The 15,384-nt window shown below is 38.1% G+C and overlaps 1 protein-coding gene across 2 annotated transcripts in view; it reads right to left on the bottom strand.

The window, feature by feature from the left end:
• The window catches only part of OSBPL10 (oxysterol binding protein like 10), a 98,825-nt gene that overhangs the window by 61,726 nt on the left and 21,715 nt on the right, over positions 1–15,384 (bottom strand). Inside the window, exons 1-4 of one of the 2 annotated variants that reach the window (XM_042888508.1) lie at positions 12,344–12,381; positions 9,388–9,563; positions 8,037–8,116; positions 439–624 (exon numbers count right to left, since the gene is read on the bottom strand). In XM_042888508.1, coding sequence (XP_042744442.1) covers positions 439–624; positions 8,037–8,116; positions 9,388–9,563; positions 12,344–12,366 — 465 coding nt within the window. In that variant the 5' untranslated portion in view covers positions 12,367–12,381. Of the gene's footprint in view, positions 1–438; positions 625–8,036; positions 8,117–9,387; positions 9,564–12,343; positions 12,382–15,384 lie in introns of those variants that run through there. The other variant, XM_042888507.1, reaches the window with a different exon arrangement.

The following is a 15,384-nucleotide window of genomic DNA, read 5'->3' as shown; positions in this document are numbered from 1 at the left end:
GCAGGCCAACAACAGCAAAATGTCAACGAAGTGAAGACCACGGCCGTATAGAGACAAACTGCTGATGGGGGGCAGCTGCTCCTTCTTTCACATTCCTTCATCAGAATAATTCTTTTCCAGTTACACTTAGTTCTTTTATGGTCCTTTTTCCAATTGAAAAGGTTTTGCTGCATGCAGTTTAAAAGAGATGTTCCTCCAGCACTGAAGCACCACTGCAAAGTCTGGGTGCTACTTCACCTTTTAATGTATGTGCACAAAGAATAAAAAGCCTGCACACACCAGACTTCAAGCTGAACCAGAACTAAAGAGAGGCTTTTGCTCAGCAAAGGGATCAAAACAAAACAGTTATAGAGAGTAGGAAACAAAGAGAAGTATTGACTTGTCAGAGTAGACTGTTTACTCCAAAGCAATGCAAGAAGTGTTATCAGATTCTCTTACCTCTCTAACTTCATGGAGTTGGCCAGAATGCTGGCTCTTAGCTCTTCGAGCAGCTGCAGGTGATTTGTGATGTGTGATGGTAACAACAGTTGGCCCACTTTGATTCATATGTTTCTGGCCACTAGGAGAATTAACTGTCCCAGGTGGCAGCAGAGATGAGCTTCTACTTCGGGAAGATGAAATGCTCTAAAACAAGCAACAGAATGTTGACGTTAACAATCTTTACGTAAATCATTAATCTGCAGTTCAGGCTATAGATCTGCAGTGTTCTGCCTTCTTCACAGGCTTGGACCTGGAAATCTAACAGCTCAGTATTGACTTATTTCTTTTGAAGCATCTGCATTGCTCAGCACAGATCTTCTCAGAAATATTGTGGCCACTGCCTTTCTAGAATCATCTGAACTTGGCCTCCTCAATAATCTCCACAAAATCGTAAGTGAGAACACACTGTTAGACTCCTACAAGCACACTTTTTAGGAAAGATTAGGAAGGATTCTGAAGACTGAATAATAACATTTGTCAACACAGTCATTTTTAATGAAGATGTTGACCCATAATTCAAACTATTTAGTGTGAATAGCAAGGAAGACATCTTATAATAATGCTTTTACCTAATAAACTTTTGAAACAATATAGTGCTGAAATTTTACCATGAAAAGAGCTGTAATTTTGGCAAAGCCAATGCACAATCCATTCAACTAAATATGACCTATCCAAAGTATAGTTTAAATTGTTAACAGGTGTTGGAGTGAGCTTAGGATAAACAGAAAATATTTAAAATTTAAAAGGCTAGAAACAAGTTTCCAATAGTGTTTGCAGCATGAATGCTCCTTACATACAGCCTATAAAATTCATCTAAACATTCAAGAACTTTCTTCGTTCTTATCATTAATCAGTGTTGCTACCTCTGTTTGTTTTCTGTTGCCAAGCTCAGATATGCACTAGACCACTCTGACATATCATATATGGGTACAATATAAAAAAGCTTTTCTATTTAAACTGTTCATTGCATCTGTAAGGTTAAAACTGAAACAGAATAACTACTACCTCATAAAACAGAAGCCAATTCAGAGCATGACATTTACTACCACTTGTAGAAAGTGAGGTAAATACACAGTGCAGTGAGTGAAAAAACATTTCATATCTCCTACCAGCTCTGCACAAGCAATGACAGCAGCCTTCAATATTTCTGAGAGTTACTGTGAATGTGGGAAACTATTCCTAGAGTCTGTTGGCAAGTACACAGAAGTATTACTTGAGTACAGTCTTTCTCCCTGTACGTTAACAAGTTACTCACAAGCACTGCAATTCTGTAGTTATTAAAAGAAGACAAAATACAGGGTAGACGAGTGTCAGCTAGCACTGGAATTAAAGTCATGCATTACCACTACAGTGACTGTAGATGATGAGGCAGATTATCTGGCTCAGACAAGATGAAAGAGTTAACTACGTTACATGTTCCCCCTGCCACCCACTCTCAAATATAGAGCATAAGGGTGGAATTTATCATAAAGGAAACTGAGTTTCACCATTTCTTAAAATTCATCTTTCATATGACATAGCATTGTTTAGAAACAACCACAACTTAAAATAACTGAGAAAAAGGTATTTCAGAAAAGGAGTTGAGTAAAACTGGATGTGACTGAATTTTCTTTCTAAGTAGAAGTCTCACAGAAAAGAGTTACCCCTAGCATGATAGCAGAACATATTTACTCATTTTCTTTCCTAAATTGACTAGCATGAGAATACTTTCACTTCACTCTTCAGTATAAGAGAAGCATATCCTTCAGTTTAATAAAAGTTATTTTTAGAATTAAATCTTCTGAGAATCACTGATGTTCTAGCATCATGCTATCACAATATGAAAAAAAAATCCATGACTGCTACCTTCGTATAGCTACACTGATCACAAAACATAGATAAGCAGCAGCAATTTAAAACAGTGAGCCCAGCCATTAGTTTCACTTGAAGGAAGGCAACACTCTATGAGAAGTTTAGTTTTATTATGTTTTTTTTTGTTTTCTTTGGGGGAAAAATAAGTTATAGATCTGCAAATAACAAAAGAAATATAAAATAAATAAGGAAAAATCCATGCAATATCTCTGTTTAAACACAGAATCAAAAGGAATGACAGAGAATGAGCTTTCAGAAAAAACAGCAGTCAAAATAATCCCATTTAACTTGCACAGTTTGAGAGACATTCATAAATTGACTTGTACGTATTTCACACAATTATTTTATTTTGCTTCAAGACGTTGTTGCAAACCACCATGAACTGCTTGCAGCTGGGCCATGGATCAAAACAGACTGAAAGTGCTCCCAGAGCCTTTGAATGCAGCTGACACCACACGTTCTCTCTGACAGCGTCCCCACACACAACACAGCTTTCACCAAATGTACTTCTGGAAGTCAAAGACTTGATAGGGCACCATTAGCACAAAAGCTGCAGCTAGCCCCACCATACAAATCTTCTCACATCTAATCTTGGAATTACTCTTTAGAAGATGTCCATAACATACAGAACCCAGATGAACTCTACACGAGGACCACTGGCTACTCAGAAAGTTCACCCTAAGCACATCCCAAAGATAGACATAAAACCTCAGCTTGCAAGTAATCTTTCTTCTGTTCCGTGCCTTAATTCATGAGATTGGTGCAAAACCTGAACAATGACCAAAATGAGACAGAACTGCAAGGAACTGATACTAGTAAGTGTGAAGCACTTAAAGATGCAAAATGCAGATGAGTGTTTGCAGTAGGCAGTTTCTACAATCACTCAAGAAAGCCTTTTGAAGTGGAACAGCACTCCCCAGAAGCTGGAAGCAGCAGACCTGCCCCAGGCATCTGTCCCAGCAGCAGAGCACCGTGCATACATAACCCAAGGACAAAGGGCTGGTAACCAACTTCTGCCAGATTCTTCCTGCAACTTCCAGGAGAGACCTTTCCTGGAATGACACGCTCACCCCTTCCTGTGCTTTCTAATTTTGCAACACGTTGTCAACACTTACATCCCAGCCAAGTACTTGACTCTTCTTTTGCAGAACTTCTTCAAACAAAAAACTGGGAATGAAAAGCATCTTTTGCATTTAGACACGCAGCTGTGCAAAAATCAACTTTAGTGTTGCTGTTAAAAATGTTAAAATCAATGTGATTTTTTTTATTTTTTTTTAAACAGCCAAAAGCCATCTAATTACACAACATACTGCAACAGTGATTTTCCCAAATTCACTCTCCCAGGAAATCAAACTGACAGAACTTTACTCCTAATCTCCTGCTCTTTCCTCTATTACCATAGATGTTTTTCTTTGGTGCCACTGCCTTCTGGCTTGCAAGTAGATAGAAAAAAAACAATAATAATGAAAAGAGAGACAAAAGGAAGATATAAGTTCTTCAATAATCAGTAATGCATGGTGCTAGTAATGAGCCAGGAAACCCAGAAGCTGAAGCATCTGAAAGGGATTACAAATACCCTTTCCTGAGGCTACACTTTACCATGGCTCCAACACTCTGCCTGCTAGTAAAAAGAACCCAATCAAAGAAAAATACAGAAGATAATAAAAGGTTATTTGTACTCACATTCATCCTTGTTTTATGACCTAAAACTCTCTAAAGTATGCCTAGCTAATATAGTCCTGGGTTAAGCTCCTTATTTTGACTGTCCATCTCCAGGAGAAAAAAAGCAATATACTGAATGCTTCAATTTGGATATGAAAAATCTCAACAATTAAATAACGTAACCATAGAACAGCAAGTTCCAGCTGTACTAATGTTTCAACTACACTAATGTTTCATGACTCATTTTCCCTAGAGATTACTCTTTCTCCTCACAGAGAAGAGTTTTTCACCATTTACCAGAAGCAAACAGTTTTGTTTATTTTCAAAAGCAAATGCAATGTTCCAGAGATCAATAAACTAATTTTTGAAGTGAACTGTCATATCTGTTTATGGATGATAATCATCATCTGCTTCAGAGGCACTGTGCCACAGATGTTTTCTACAGAATAATAAATACTGAAACGACATTCCTCTACTCCTCCATATACATATCCAGCACAGCACAAATCCCTGTGTACAGCTTTAAAGCAGTGAAAAGTCACACAGTCAGAAAGTAATTACAACTGAGACACCACCATTCAGTATTTTAATTCCTATCTATTTCTTTCTCCAATGCATCCTAAGTAAGCAAATACTGAAGAAGAATATGCACAGATCTGTTTAAATTACATTCTGATCATTCAGAAATATTAAAATGCAAATGACAAACTACATAAAATCCAAATTCTAGCATTGAAAAGGGATTAGCTTATGGAATCCTCTGCATATTTGTGTAGAGCCCTATCTACAGCACTAACTTTTCTAACAGATTATTACCATGCTTTATCATCTTTACGTAAGGCGATACATTCGTCTGCTTTTAAGCAAGAGACTAACGTTTATTTGCTCATAAAAATATTTTATTTGTCAAGAATCATTTCAGCATGTTTATGTTCAGCCTTGAAATTTTTTTCTTCAAGACTTCTTTCAAAGATTTTGAAACCAGCGATGTGAGCAACTCTATCTTCATGCAAGTTCTGAAGGGAAGTGAAAAATACATATCTACAGCCAAGCAATGCATCCTTCTCAGCCTCACTACAGGGATTATTTCCAAAGCATGTTTTAATTAGAAGCACAATGCTTTATTACAGTTCTCCAGATTAAGAAGAGAGAAGTGGAAAAGCATACCGGGCAAAAGGAAAGGCAAAAAGAAATCTGAGAGAACTGAAGAAGAACCTGCAAAGATCTGACAGTCATTCTTACAGCTATAGAGGAAGTAGTACACATCTGCCTCAATTATTTCAGGCAAGTACTGACTTCTTTTCCAGATTTCCAGTAATTTCCAGAAATTACTATGGGTGCTGTTCCTAAATTACAAATAAATCACTGCAGCTGTCCCAGGTGGAGCAGTTTTAGTTTTGATCTTCATTCTTTACTCTCTCTCCATAAAATGATGCCCACTGACTCCAATGACAACAATGTCAGGGAGTTAAACCAGAGGAGAGACAGAAAAGTAAACAAAATTTTCTGCTAATTTAGTTCACCAAACAGCCTTTCAAAAGGGCCAGACGATGGTTGTAACAGGCACGAGGAACACTGATTGAGAGGAAGGAGAGCCAGAAAATCTCTCAGAGACAAGCAGTCATCAGGTTGGCTCAGTTTTAAATACATAGCCTGAAACTAAACCAGAGGAAGGTTAGCTTCTAGCCAGGTTCATTTTGACCATTCTCAATTCAGGAGGAGGAAGACAGCAGGGCTTTACCATATGATAAGCAGTGTCATGTCTCCTGCTTGCCTTTTATCAGTGCTCACCTGATTCCTCAATGAGCCAGTTTCTTATGCCCAAGCTCCCATAGGTGTGAAACACAGCAGAATCTGTACAAAAGGTGGCAGCAAAAGGAAAGGAACTAGACTGCTGTGTGCTGCTGCAGAGAACTGGAAGATGGGATGAGGTGAAACAAGAAACTGCACCACTCAATTTTCAGCAGCTCACTGCTCAGCTCTGAGCTGAGTGTTGGAACAAGGAGTCTAGTCCTTTGTTCTTCCACAAACCTAAGCGGAGAGTTTTCATCTCACCACAATACAAGGCACAAGCTGCTTCACAAGATAAAGGCTTTTGTTCCTTGCCACGCTGCTGATACACGCTGGGAGAAACAAGGGTTATATATGCCAATCCAACAACTGATACATATGCTGAAATTACAAGAGCTGTATAAAAGGCATTCTGTGTATTCAGTAATGGTTTTACAGCCACCATCATCAAACATTCGAGAAAAAGGGATAAGAAATTGAAAATTGATCAAGCTTTGGACAATTCTCAGAAGTTACCAGAAAAAATCATGCATGGGCCTACTTTTTGAATTCACTTTCTCTCCAAACTCCAATTTGACTTTAATTAAGACATGGACAATCCAATTGAGTTAGAATTGTCTTTAAAAAAAAGCAGCAATCCTATCCAGACACAGATGACTTCTTCCAACGAGTGTGATTTGGCACTCTCTGGAGGCTAAGTGCTCTGTAATTAAGCAAAATGAAACTTGTATGGGGATATTGAGAACACTGGAATTATCCTACAGCACGGGTATTATTTGCCAGAACATTATCCTTTTATTGCTTTTATATCATTAAGATGTAAAATTTAATTAGAACACAGCAACAGACTTAGCTTGTATTATGTCTACTTGTCAGCTGTGCAGCTCACCTTCGGACGATATTCAGTATGCAAGCAACATTTTCATACAACAGTTTTGTGTTGTAATAAAGAACATAACATGTTATGAGAAAGGGATATAATCAGATGCAGATTTAACTATGTGTTGCTTACACCTGCAGGACTTCAATAAACCTCAGGAAACTTCAGCAAAGGAACACAAACGCCACAAAAGATTCAAGAAGAATATCAAAATTATTATAAGATATCATTATTAGAGAACATGATGATATTATATAGTATATATAAATAAAATATATGGAGAATGGCACTGGGTCACAGCCACACAATAACAACGTTTAAATGTCTGGCATAAAAATGAAAAAAGATTAATGAAAAACTAAGTTACTTATTTTTCTCAGAAAAGGCTTTTGCTGAACTAGAATAACTTCCTAACAAGTCAGCATCACTCAAAAAAAGCAGAAAAAAATGTTTCTATTTCACTTCAGTCACTGCAGTGAATGCCATTCTCTTCAAAATATCATCCAGCTGTTCGGCTAACATATGATGATATATCATATGCCAGAGCAGGGCAGGGCAGAGCCCTTTCCAATTGCAGTTAAATGTGTTTATTTATTTATATAGCAAGCAATTCACAGCAGGAAAGCAATCTTTTCATTCTTGGATATATTAAGATATATTAATGGAAGTGTTCAAAGGACTGAAGGTGAGAACAGAAATTGCTGGTTGTTTCTAAGTGACTTTCAGTACCTACACTAAAGGCACACAAAATAAAAATAGCGACTTATTCCTGAAATTGTTTTTATTAATTTTGTAATCTCTCCCACCTTCAAGGGGCACTGGAATTCAAATAGGTTCAAGCCATTTCTGCCGAGAGGCAGGGAACACTCAACTCATCATTCTGCTATTTTTGAAGTACCCATTCAAAACATTCATCTGTTTGAAGAGAAAAATTCAGACACCACTTTTAAAGAGAAGGAATTCATATTAATCTTCATATGATGACACCTTCCAGATTTGTTAAAGAACTTGCAAAACTGACCACTGCTAACATATACACGAAGCTTTCTAGTAACAGCCATTAAATACTAATCTGCATATCACACAGGTATTTATTAATGAATGGTCAATTTTTCAATAACCATCTACTGACAACATCCAAAATGCAATTCATGAATTTCCCATGAATTGGACAATGTTTATTTAAAAATAAAGAAGCCCAACTGACTAAAAGAACTCTGTTCCAGATAGCAAGGAATTACAACTTGCTGCTTTCATTCAGAAATACCTGAACATAAACACAGATTACAGCAGTCAGTCTGTCATCCAGATAATTCTGTTCCTCACCTACATCACTTACAACGGTCATTACTTCTCCCTCTTAATTATTTACCTTTGAATTACCTTCCTTGTGATGTTTGGCACAGGATCGAAGCTGATTGATCCAATATTGTTTCTCCTTTGCATCAGCAGCTAGAACAGAAGCAAGAGAATGCAAGGGATCACATGAGAACTCTTTTTTGGAATAACAGCAGATGAAGGGAGGAGGAGACAAGAGGGAACGGAGAAGGAAGAAAGAGAGAGGGAGGTTATTTACTCATTGGGACTGTACATTCTAGTTTACTCTAATTTAAGTATGTGCAATTTCTGAAGCACAACATGTAAATCTCAACTTAAGATGCTGCGGCCAGCTGGAAGCAATAAGCTGATGACACTTCTTCATGGTTATCACTACCAGTTGTTCACAGAATCACAAAGTTGGAAACGACCTGCAAGATCATCTAGTCCAACCACCCTCCCATTCCTATTAGTACCACAAGCACTAAACCATCTCTCGTAGCTCCTCATCCAGGCGCCTCTTGAACACTGCCAGGGACGGCGACTCCACCACCTCCCTTGGCAGCCATTCCAGTGCCTGATCACCCTCTGAGAGAAAAAGTTTCTCCTAATATCCAACCTAAAGCTCCTCTGGTACAGCTTCTGGCCATTTCCTCAGGTCCTACTATTAGACTGGGAGAAGAGGCCAGACCCTTTTGCACCACAACCTCCCTTCAGGAAGTTGTAAAGTGCAATAAGGTCTCATTGTTATTTGTCTCATGTTGATTTGAGACACTCTTTACCAGTTTCAGACATTTTTAAAAGCAGAAGTACCTCAAGATGGCTTTCAACTTTTCCTTTAATCATCACTGTCCATGAAGGACAAAGGCCATATCTCAGCATTTAAATACGTGAAAACACTACATCCAGGCCCGTCAACCAGACAAGTTACACATTCTGCAGACACTTCAGGTCTTCTTCAGTACAGTTCAACTGAACCTCTCTTTACACCTGTATTTTGCTGGCATGCTTATTAAAGATACAACACCCCCTGACCATCCTTGAAAAATCTAAAATTTAAAAATTGAGAATCTTAATAGTATTGCACTGGCATTCTTCCTTCTTCAACCCTTTAGCAGATTCATTATTACATGTTGTTGTCATGACAGTGGCAGTGGAGAAGATTAGAAATTAAATGCCATGATGTGGACAGCACACAAGGTATCTCCCACAGACAATATGCATTTTAAACTCACACGTACTTAACTCCACATTACTATTCCATTGTGTTTTATAGTGCAGCATGCAAGAATACAGCTGTACAACTACTACCTTCTGCCAGTACAGGGAAGTAAGAGATAAATGAGAGGAGATGCAGAAGCAAGAAAGGAAGAACACCACAGCTGGTACTTTAAGCAGCACCGTACCTCTCAGTTTAAATATCTCTCCGTTAGCTGAGTAGACCACCAACATGTGCGGTACTTCATCGCTGGGTGATATTATAGCTCCAGCTAAAGACAAGGCTCCTCGAGGCTTCTGGGTTTTACTTTGTTCATTCACAAAATACTGCAGAATTCCTGTCTCGAAGTCCAGCACGAAGTACCTGTTCAAAGAAATACAACATTTCTGTGAAAGGGTTTTTCAAGCAGTTACTTAGAGGAAAGTGGATCTATCTTTTAAAAAAAAAAAAAAAGATCATAAACAAACAAGGATAAGCCAATCTTGGTAAATCAATTCTATAAGGTAACATTATTTTGACTAGCAGTTGTTTTGAGGGTTTGGGGTGTTTTTTCTTAAGGACATTTGATACTTTTGCACAGGTTTCTTCCAGATTAACAGAGAGGTTCACACAAGTCACAAAAGCAAGGAAAGAAGGCTTTAACTAAAGAGATGCACTGAAGATAGAGACAGCTTCTTCTCCATTGGTTGCTTTTTTCCCTTTGCATTTACAACCTCTATACATGCTAATTCCCTGCAACTAGTCTTCTGAAAAGGAGCAGCTCTTTTTGCAGAAGGATGAGCACAATTAATGTTATGATATTTTCACTTCTGTGATTGTATTTCACGCGCAGTTGTTCTGAGTTTAGTTCTGAAAGTCAAGCAAAGGAAACTGAACATTCAGTTCCCATTAAGCACTGGGTAAGTAGGAAGTACCGGTAGCTATCTACAACAATACAGCTAAGATGTGGGAGCAAAAAATAATAATAATAATAAGCAAACAGAAGGTACTGTGTTTGATGATCATCTGATTTCCAAATTAGCTATTCATAGAATGTTTTTTTGCAGGATTCTGAGAAAAGCCCTGCGAGGTTGAAACACAAAATAAATGCTTCATGTAATAAAAAAAATACATTTAAAAACAAACAAGTACAAAAATCAGAGTCCTTACTCATATCTAAAGTCATTAAGCAAAACATCTACTGTTTGTATGGTGTGAAAAACTGTGCTCCATCACAGCTGTTTTGGAAAGGGAAGGAGCGATAGCCTCCTGCTGAACAGTAAACAACCAACATTATTCTACTTCACTCGTTCATCTTCGACTGGCCCCAGCCATTCTACAATAAACTGAACTGCAAGGACTGTAAGACCATACAAATGAAATTAATTGTGCAGTTCAAGTGAGTCAGAAACATTATTTTAAATATAGCCATCTTTCACAACAGCACATATCTTAAATAGCTTTCTCCTGTAGGAATCACACGTATAATCAAACAAAACAACAATTTAACTCTTTGCCAAGAGAGGACAGAAAACCTCTTAGCTCACATGAAGGATTCCCAACAGCGTAGAGTGAATATGATGCAAATACGACCCACGTGCTTTCCTCCACAAAAAAATAAAAGTTAAAAAATTTCAAAAAAAAAGCCCTAACAAATTGACTAATACCATTAACGTGGGCATTTGGAACACGCATTTGCTATTGTTCCTCCAGACAGGATTATCATACTTAAATATACAAATCTCTGTTCAGTATTTCAGAAACTCTTACTAATCACACTTGCTATTTCGCATACCCCAGATTTGCTCAGGTTATTACTTTATTCTGAAAGTGCCATTTTGTTTTAGCCCTTTTTTTTCAATATTTCCATATTAAGAACACCTTTAAGCTTTTCCATCACATAACATTTGTTTTCATAGCCTACTGAGGTTCCTGTTGTTCTTTCCTGCTTCAATTTTTCCAGCTAAATAAGTTTGAGTATAATAAGCAACTACTGCCTTAGATCATCAGAGCTTCAGACATTTTGCTTGGGCAAGCATCTTTTGCCACCTTTACACACAACTCTACTCCCTCTGCCTCCAAAACAGAACAAAGATCACCTTTGCTTTAAATTATCCACAGGTAAACAATCCTTGCTTCAAATAATCTTAAGCTAGTGCATCATTAATCCTCACACTTCTGCCCTGACTCCATCTCCCATAAGTATCTCCACAACCCTTCCCTCACTGAACAAATGGAAACCCTCTCTTTGTAATCATGAATCATCTTTCCACCTATCCTCTACAGAGTTTACCTTCACAGCATAAAAAAGAGGAGAGCAATGGCAAACTGAATGTCAACCACCATCATGTTTTCAACAGCAGTGCTAAAAATAAGGGAGCTCTAAACAGAAATTGCCAACATTTGAAGATTAACTTACTGCCATCTATTACACCAATCTATAATCTCCATGTTTTGCTTGACTTTTAAATGATTTTACAATACTGCTTCCTCTCTTACAAAGCATTTTTCCCTTCTTCTGATTGCTCTGTAGGGAGAGATGATGCACTTAACGGTAAAAATAGCAGAACTGAAAAACATCTGATCAAAATTCTGACTGCACATTTCATAGCACGTTTTCGTTTCACTTACTCTCAGTTTTCCTTGTCCACTTTAGAAATATCTGTTACATATTCAAAGGGATAAAGCAGACAGAAGTGAAGCTATGCCCCTGAGAAAATGATATGGTCGTTTGACCCTACTGCAAGTGTTTCCCTCTATCCAACTGATAAGTTCTTAGTTTTCTATCTATTTAGATTTAGCAAACAAGTCCATTCTGAGCCTGTGACATCCACATGACAACTGCCCCACTTTACTTCACTCCTGTTATCAGGCCATCTTTTATCAACTACATCACGTGCAGTAAAGCACTGCATCTTCACAGCTTAGAAAAAAGCAACAACTGCATTAAAAAAAAAAAAAACCTCTTCTCCTACCAAGGAAAAAAGATCCTTTGAGTCTATTAGAACAGAGTCTATTAAATTACATCTAGCAAGAGCACTTCAGTTGAAAAATCTTCACATATTAGACCAGCAAAGCACCCCCAGAATGAACATAAGCCCCACAAAGACATGCTTTGCATTGCATAAAGCTACCCCACAGAAGGAAACCAGCCATTCACGTACCAGGTACCTTTCACCAGCACCATGACATCCTGCAGAAATAACTTTTGAAATTCCACATATGCAGAGACGATGGCATCCTTCCATATGCTTGTCATCACAGCCATAGCATCAGTGTTAATTTGACCTTCTAGTCAAGCATAACCTATGTTATATATAGTCTCAGAAAAACAGAACATTACCACTGGCCTCATCCCCTCCGTTTTATAGATGCTTTCTTCGTTGCTTGTAAAAGCATGCTGAACATTTTCAGTACAATTTGAACAGTAATACTAAATGGAAAGAAGATTCAATTTTCATAAGCCTTCACATTGCTCTCTTCAAGTACTCTGCCTTCTTTTGTCATCCCAGATGAATCAGTTTTTATGCCTGACAACTTTGAAAGCCAGAAAAGCAAAGAGAATTATCTATAGAAAGAAGAGTTCTAACAACTCAGCAAAAACTGTTCAGGTCAACAAAATAGCTTTCCTCTGATTTTGAAGAGGCCAAAAATCAGTAACTTTTCATAGTCATCCATTCTAACTGTGACCTTGTTCAAGTTGAACAGAAAAGTATTTGATTCATGACTCCCCTTCCCACCTTTCTCACAGCAGTATCCCAGAGAAAAAAAAAAAAAGGAGGGAGCTGCACAGATATCTATAAGACATCTATAGCCTCACAACAGAGGCAGGTGGATAACACTTTCAAAAACATTAAAGTGATAAAAAGGAGCTAGGAGAAGGAATGAGGGATAAATGTTCAATCAAGCAACACAAGACTTCAGGGGGAAAAAAAAAAATAGAAGAAACAGAAACAGCCTCCAAAAACATTTTCTTATGTCACAAAACAAATAATCCAGATGAGACTATCAGAAAAACACAGGAGAAATGGAGACCAGATTCTTTCATTAACTGAGGATGGAAAAGCAATATATATAAAGCAAGAGAGAAGTAATGATGCTGCATGTCCCATTTTAGAAGCTTGATGTAACTGTAATCAAAAGAAGAAGGGTATCTGGTAACTTGAGTTCCACAAGTCATTTGTTCTTCACACCAGGGAAATAACAGCATTAACTTCCCTAGAACTGATTAATCTTGTCATCTTTTCCTCTGTTACTTTACTGAGCTTGCTCATAGAGCACACAGTTACCCAGGACATTGCATTTCTGTAATTAATTTACAGATTACCGCTGATGAAAACTTCAATATACTCCTAAGAGAACAGACAGGCAGGAGGTAGCAGAGCTGAGTTATCGAATACCAGACAAACAACAGCAAGAGTCATACAGAAGTTACAAAATAACTGTAACTGCCACACACTTCCAAAAGAACCCTTGGTATTTCTCTTACACTAAAACTGGAAAAAAAAAATCTTTTATTTAATTAATATTCATTAAAAGAGACCACCACTATTGTTCTAACCTCACAGCTGCTTAACTGTTCACATTTGATACAAACTGTTTGGAAAATACCAGCTTCCTGCTCCTCCGGCCCAGCCCCAGCTCAGCAGCTTCCATCAAGATCCTGAGATTCACCACGGATCTTCCTATTCCTCCCCCACTTCAGGGCACTTGCCACAGACCTCCCTGCTCATGGGATTCACTCTTACATTTCCTCCTCATCCATGGAACACAACTCCACAAAATGAATTGGCCATATTTCTGACATTTGCTCTGGAATTACTTTCAACTTCAGCAGCTGAGCTCCCTGTGTTTGCTCAGCACAGAGCAGACGAGCTGAGGGGAGGCATCACGGCGGCTGCAGCTGCTCACAGGGAGCGGAGGGGCAGCGCTGAGCTCTGCTCTGTGTGACAGACACGAGAGAACGGAGCTGTGCCAGGGGAGTCAGGTTGGGAGTTAGGGACAGGGTCTGTGCCAGAGGGCGGTGGGCATGGAGCAGCCTGCCAAGGGCTGTGGGCGCTGAGTGCCGGAGCTCAAGGTGCATTTGGATTGTGCTCTCAGACACTGGGCTTGGGTGGTCCTGTGTGGAGCCAGGACTGGACTCCCGGGATATTCTGTGATTCTTTGCTTATCATCCAGAAGTACACTGTGTCAAACAAGTGGAAGATATAGCTTGTTCTACTGTCCGCTAGTTACAGCAGAGTATTTTCAAATATTTAATTCTCGTTGTCCATAAATACCTAACAACTGAGTCCATCAGATGCATTACCAACTGATATCAATTACAAGGTAAAACATTCAGCAACACTCAGCAATCAAGAATTGTATTTCTGCTTTAGCAAAAACAACAAAAAAAAGACTGTCAGGTTTTTAATGTAACTCATGCATTTGTTAAAAAGGCCTGATGACAACACAATTTCTATTTTACTTGTATTTCAAAACCGTTCCTCTCCAACTAAATCCCAAGCCTTATGAATTTTGTAACTACCTATCCTGACACTCATCATTCAGTTCCATTCCTAACCCCTCTATCCATCCACCTTGACAGCCATTTCATTAATAAAATGAAAGTCAAGCAGTGCAAACATTACACACTAGGAAGCACAACTCAGTTGCTTTCTAAATTTGTGGAGCTGAAAAAAAGAGACTCAAGCACTGTACAAATCAACCATTTCAACTGGATTTCACATTTACTGTTAAGTGTATTTTTATAGCAAACTATGGAAAGCTTACTTTTGCTTCCCCATTCAAGAAGAATTTAACAAACAGCAATAGTTTTGGTTTAGGGAGCAATAAAATGCTTGTGGTATATTAGAACAAAAATGGTTTACATCTGAACCTGCCAGAACAACAGCTACAGCATTTTCTGCAAGAAAACAAAACCAAACCCACTCTCCTATATTGCCAATATACTTCTTATACTGCCCCAGTTTGAGAGGATCTGAAAACATCTAAAACTATCAGAACAACAACATAAACATTCCCCATATGATTTATTTACATCACAGGTTTTCAAGAAATATCACACATTTCTACTTAAATGACAAATTTTAGTATTCTCATATGGAAATACATTTTTTTTAAATTAAAAAAAAAAAAAAAAAAATCAAAACAGCTATAGGCATTTTAACTTTCAGTTTCACACCCATAACATGGCACATTGCCC

Source organism: Lagopus leucura, unplaced genomic scaffold, assembly GCF_019238085.1.
Source record: "Lagopus leucura isolate 7727_CA_CO unplaced genomic scaffold, USGS_WTPT01 Super-Scaffold_100157, whole genome shotgun sequence".
In the NCBI taxonomy this organism is placed as follows: domain Eukaryota; kingdom Metazoa; phylum Chordata; class Aves; order Galliformes; family Phasianidae; genus Lagopus; species Lagopus leucura.
This window is presented reverse-complemented; position numbering and strand designations above follow the sequence as displayed.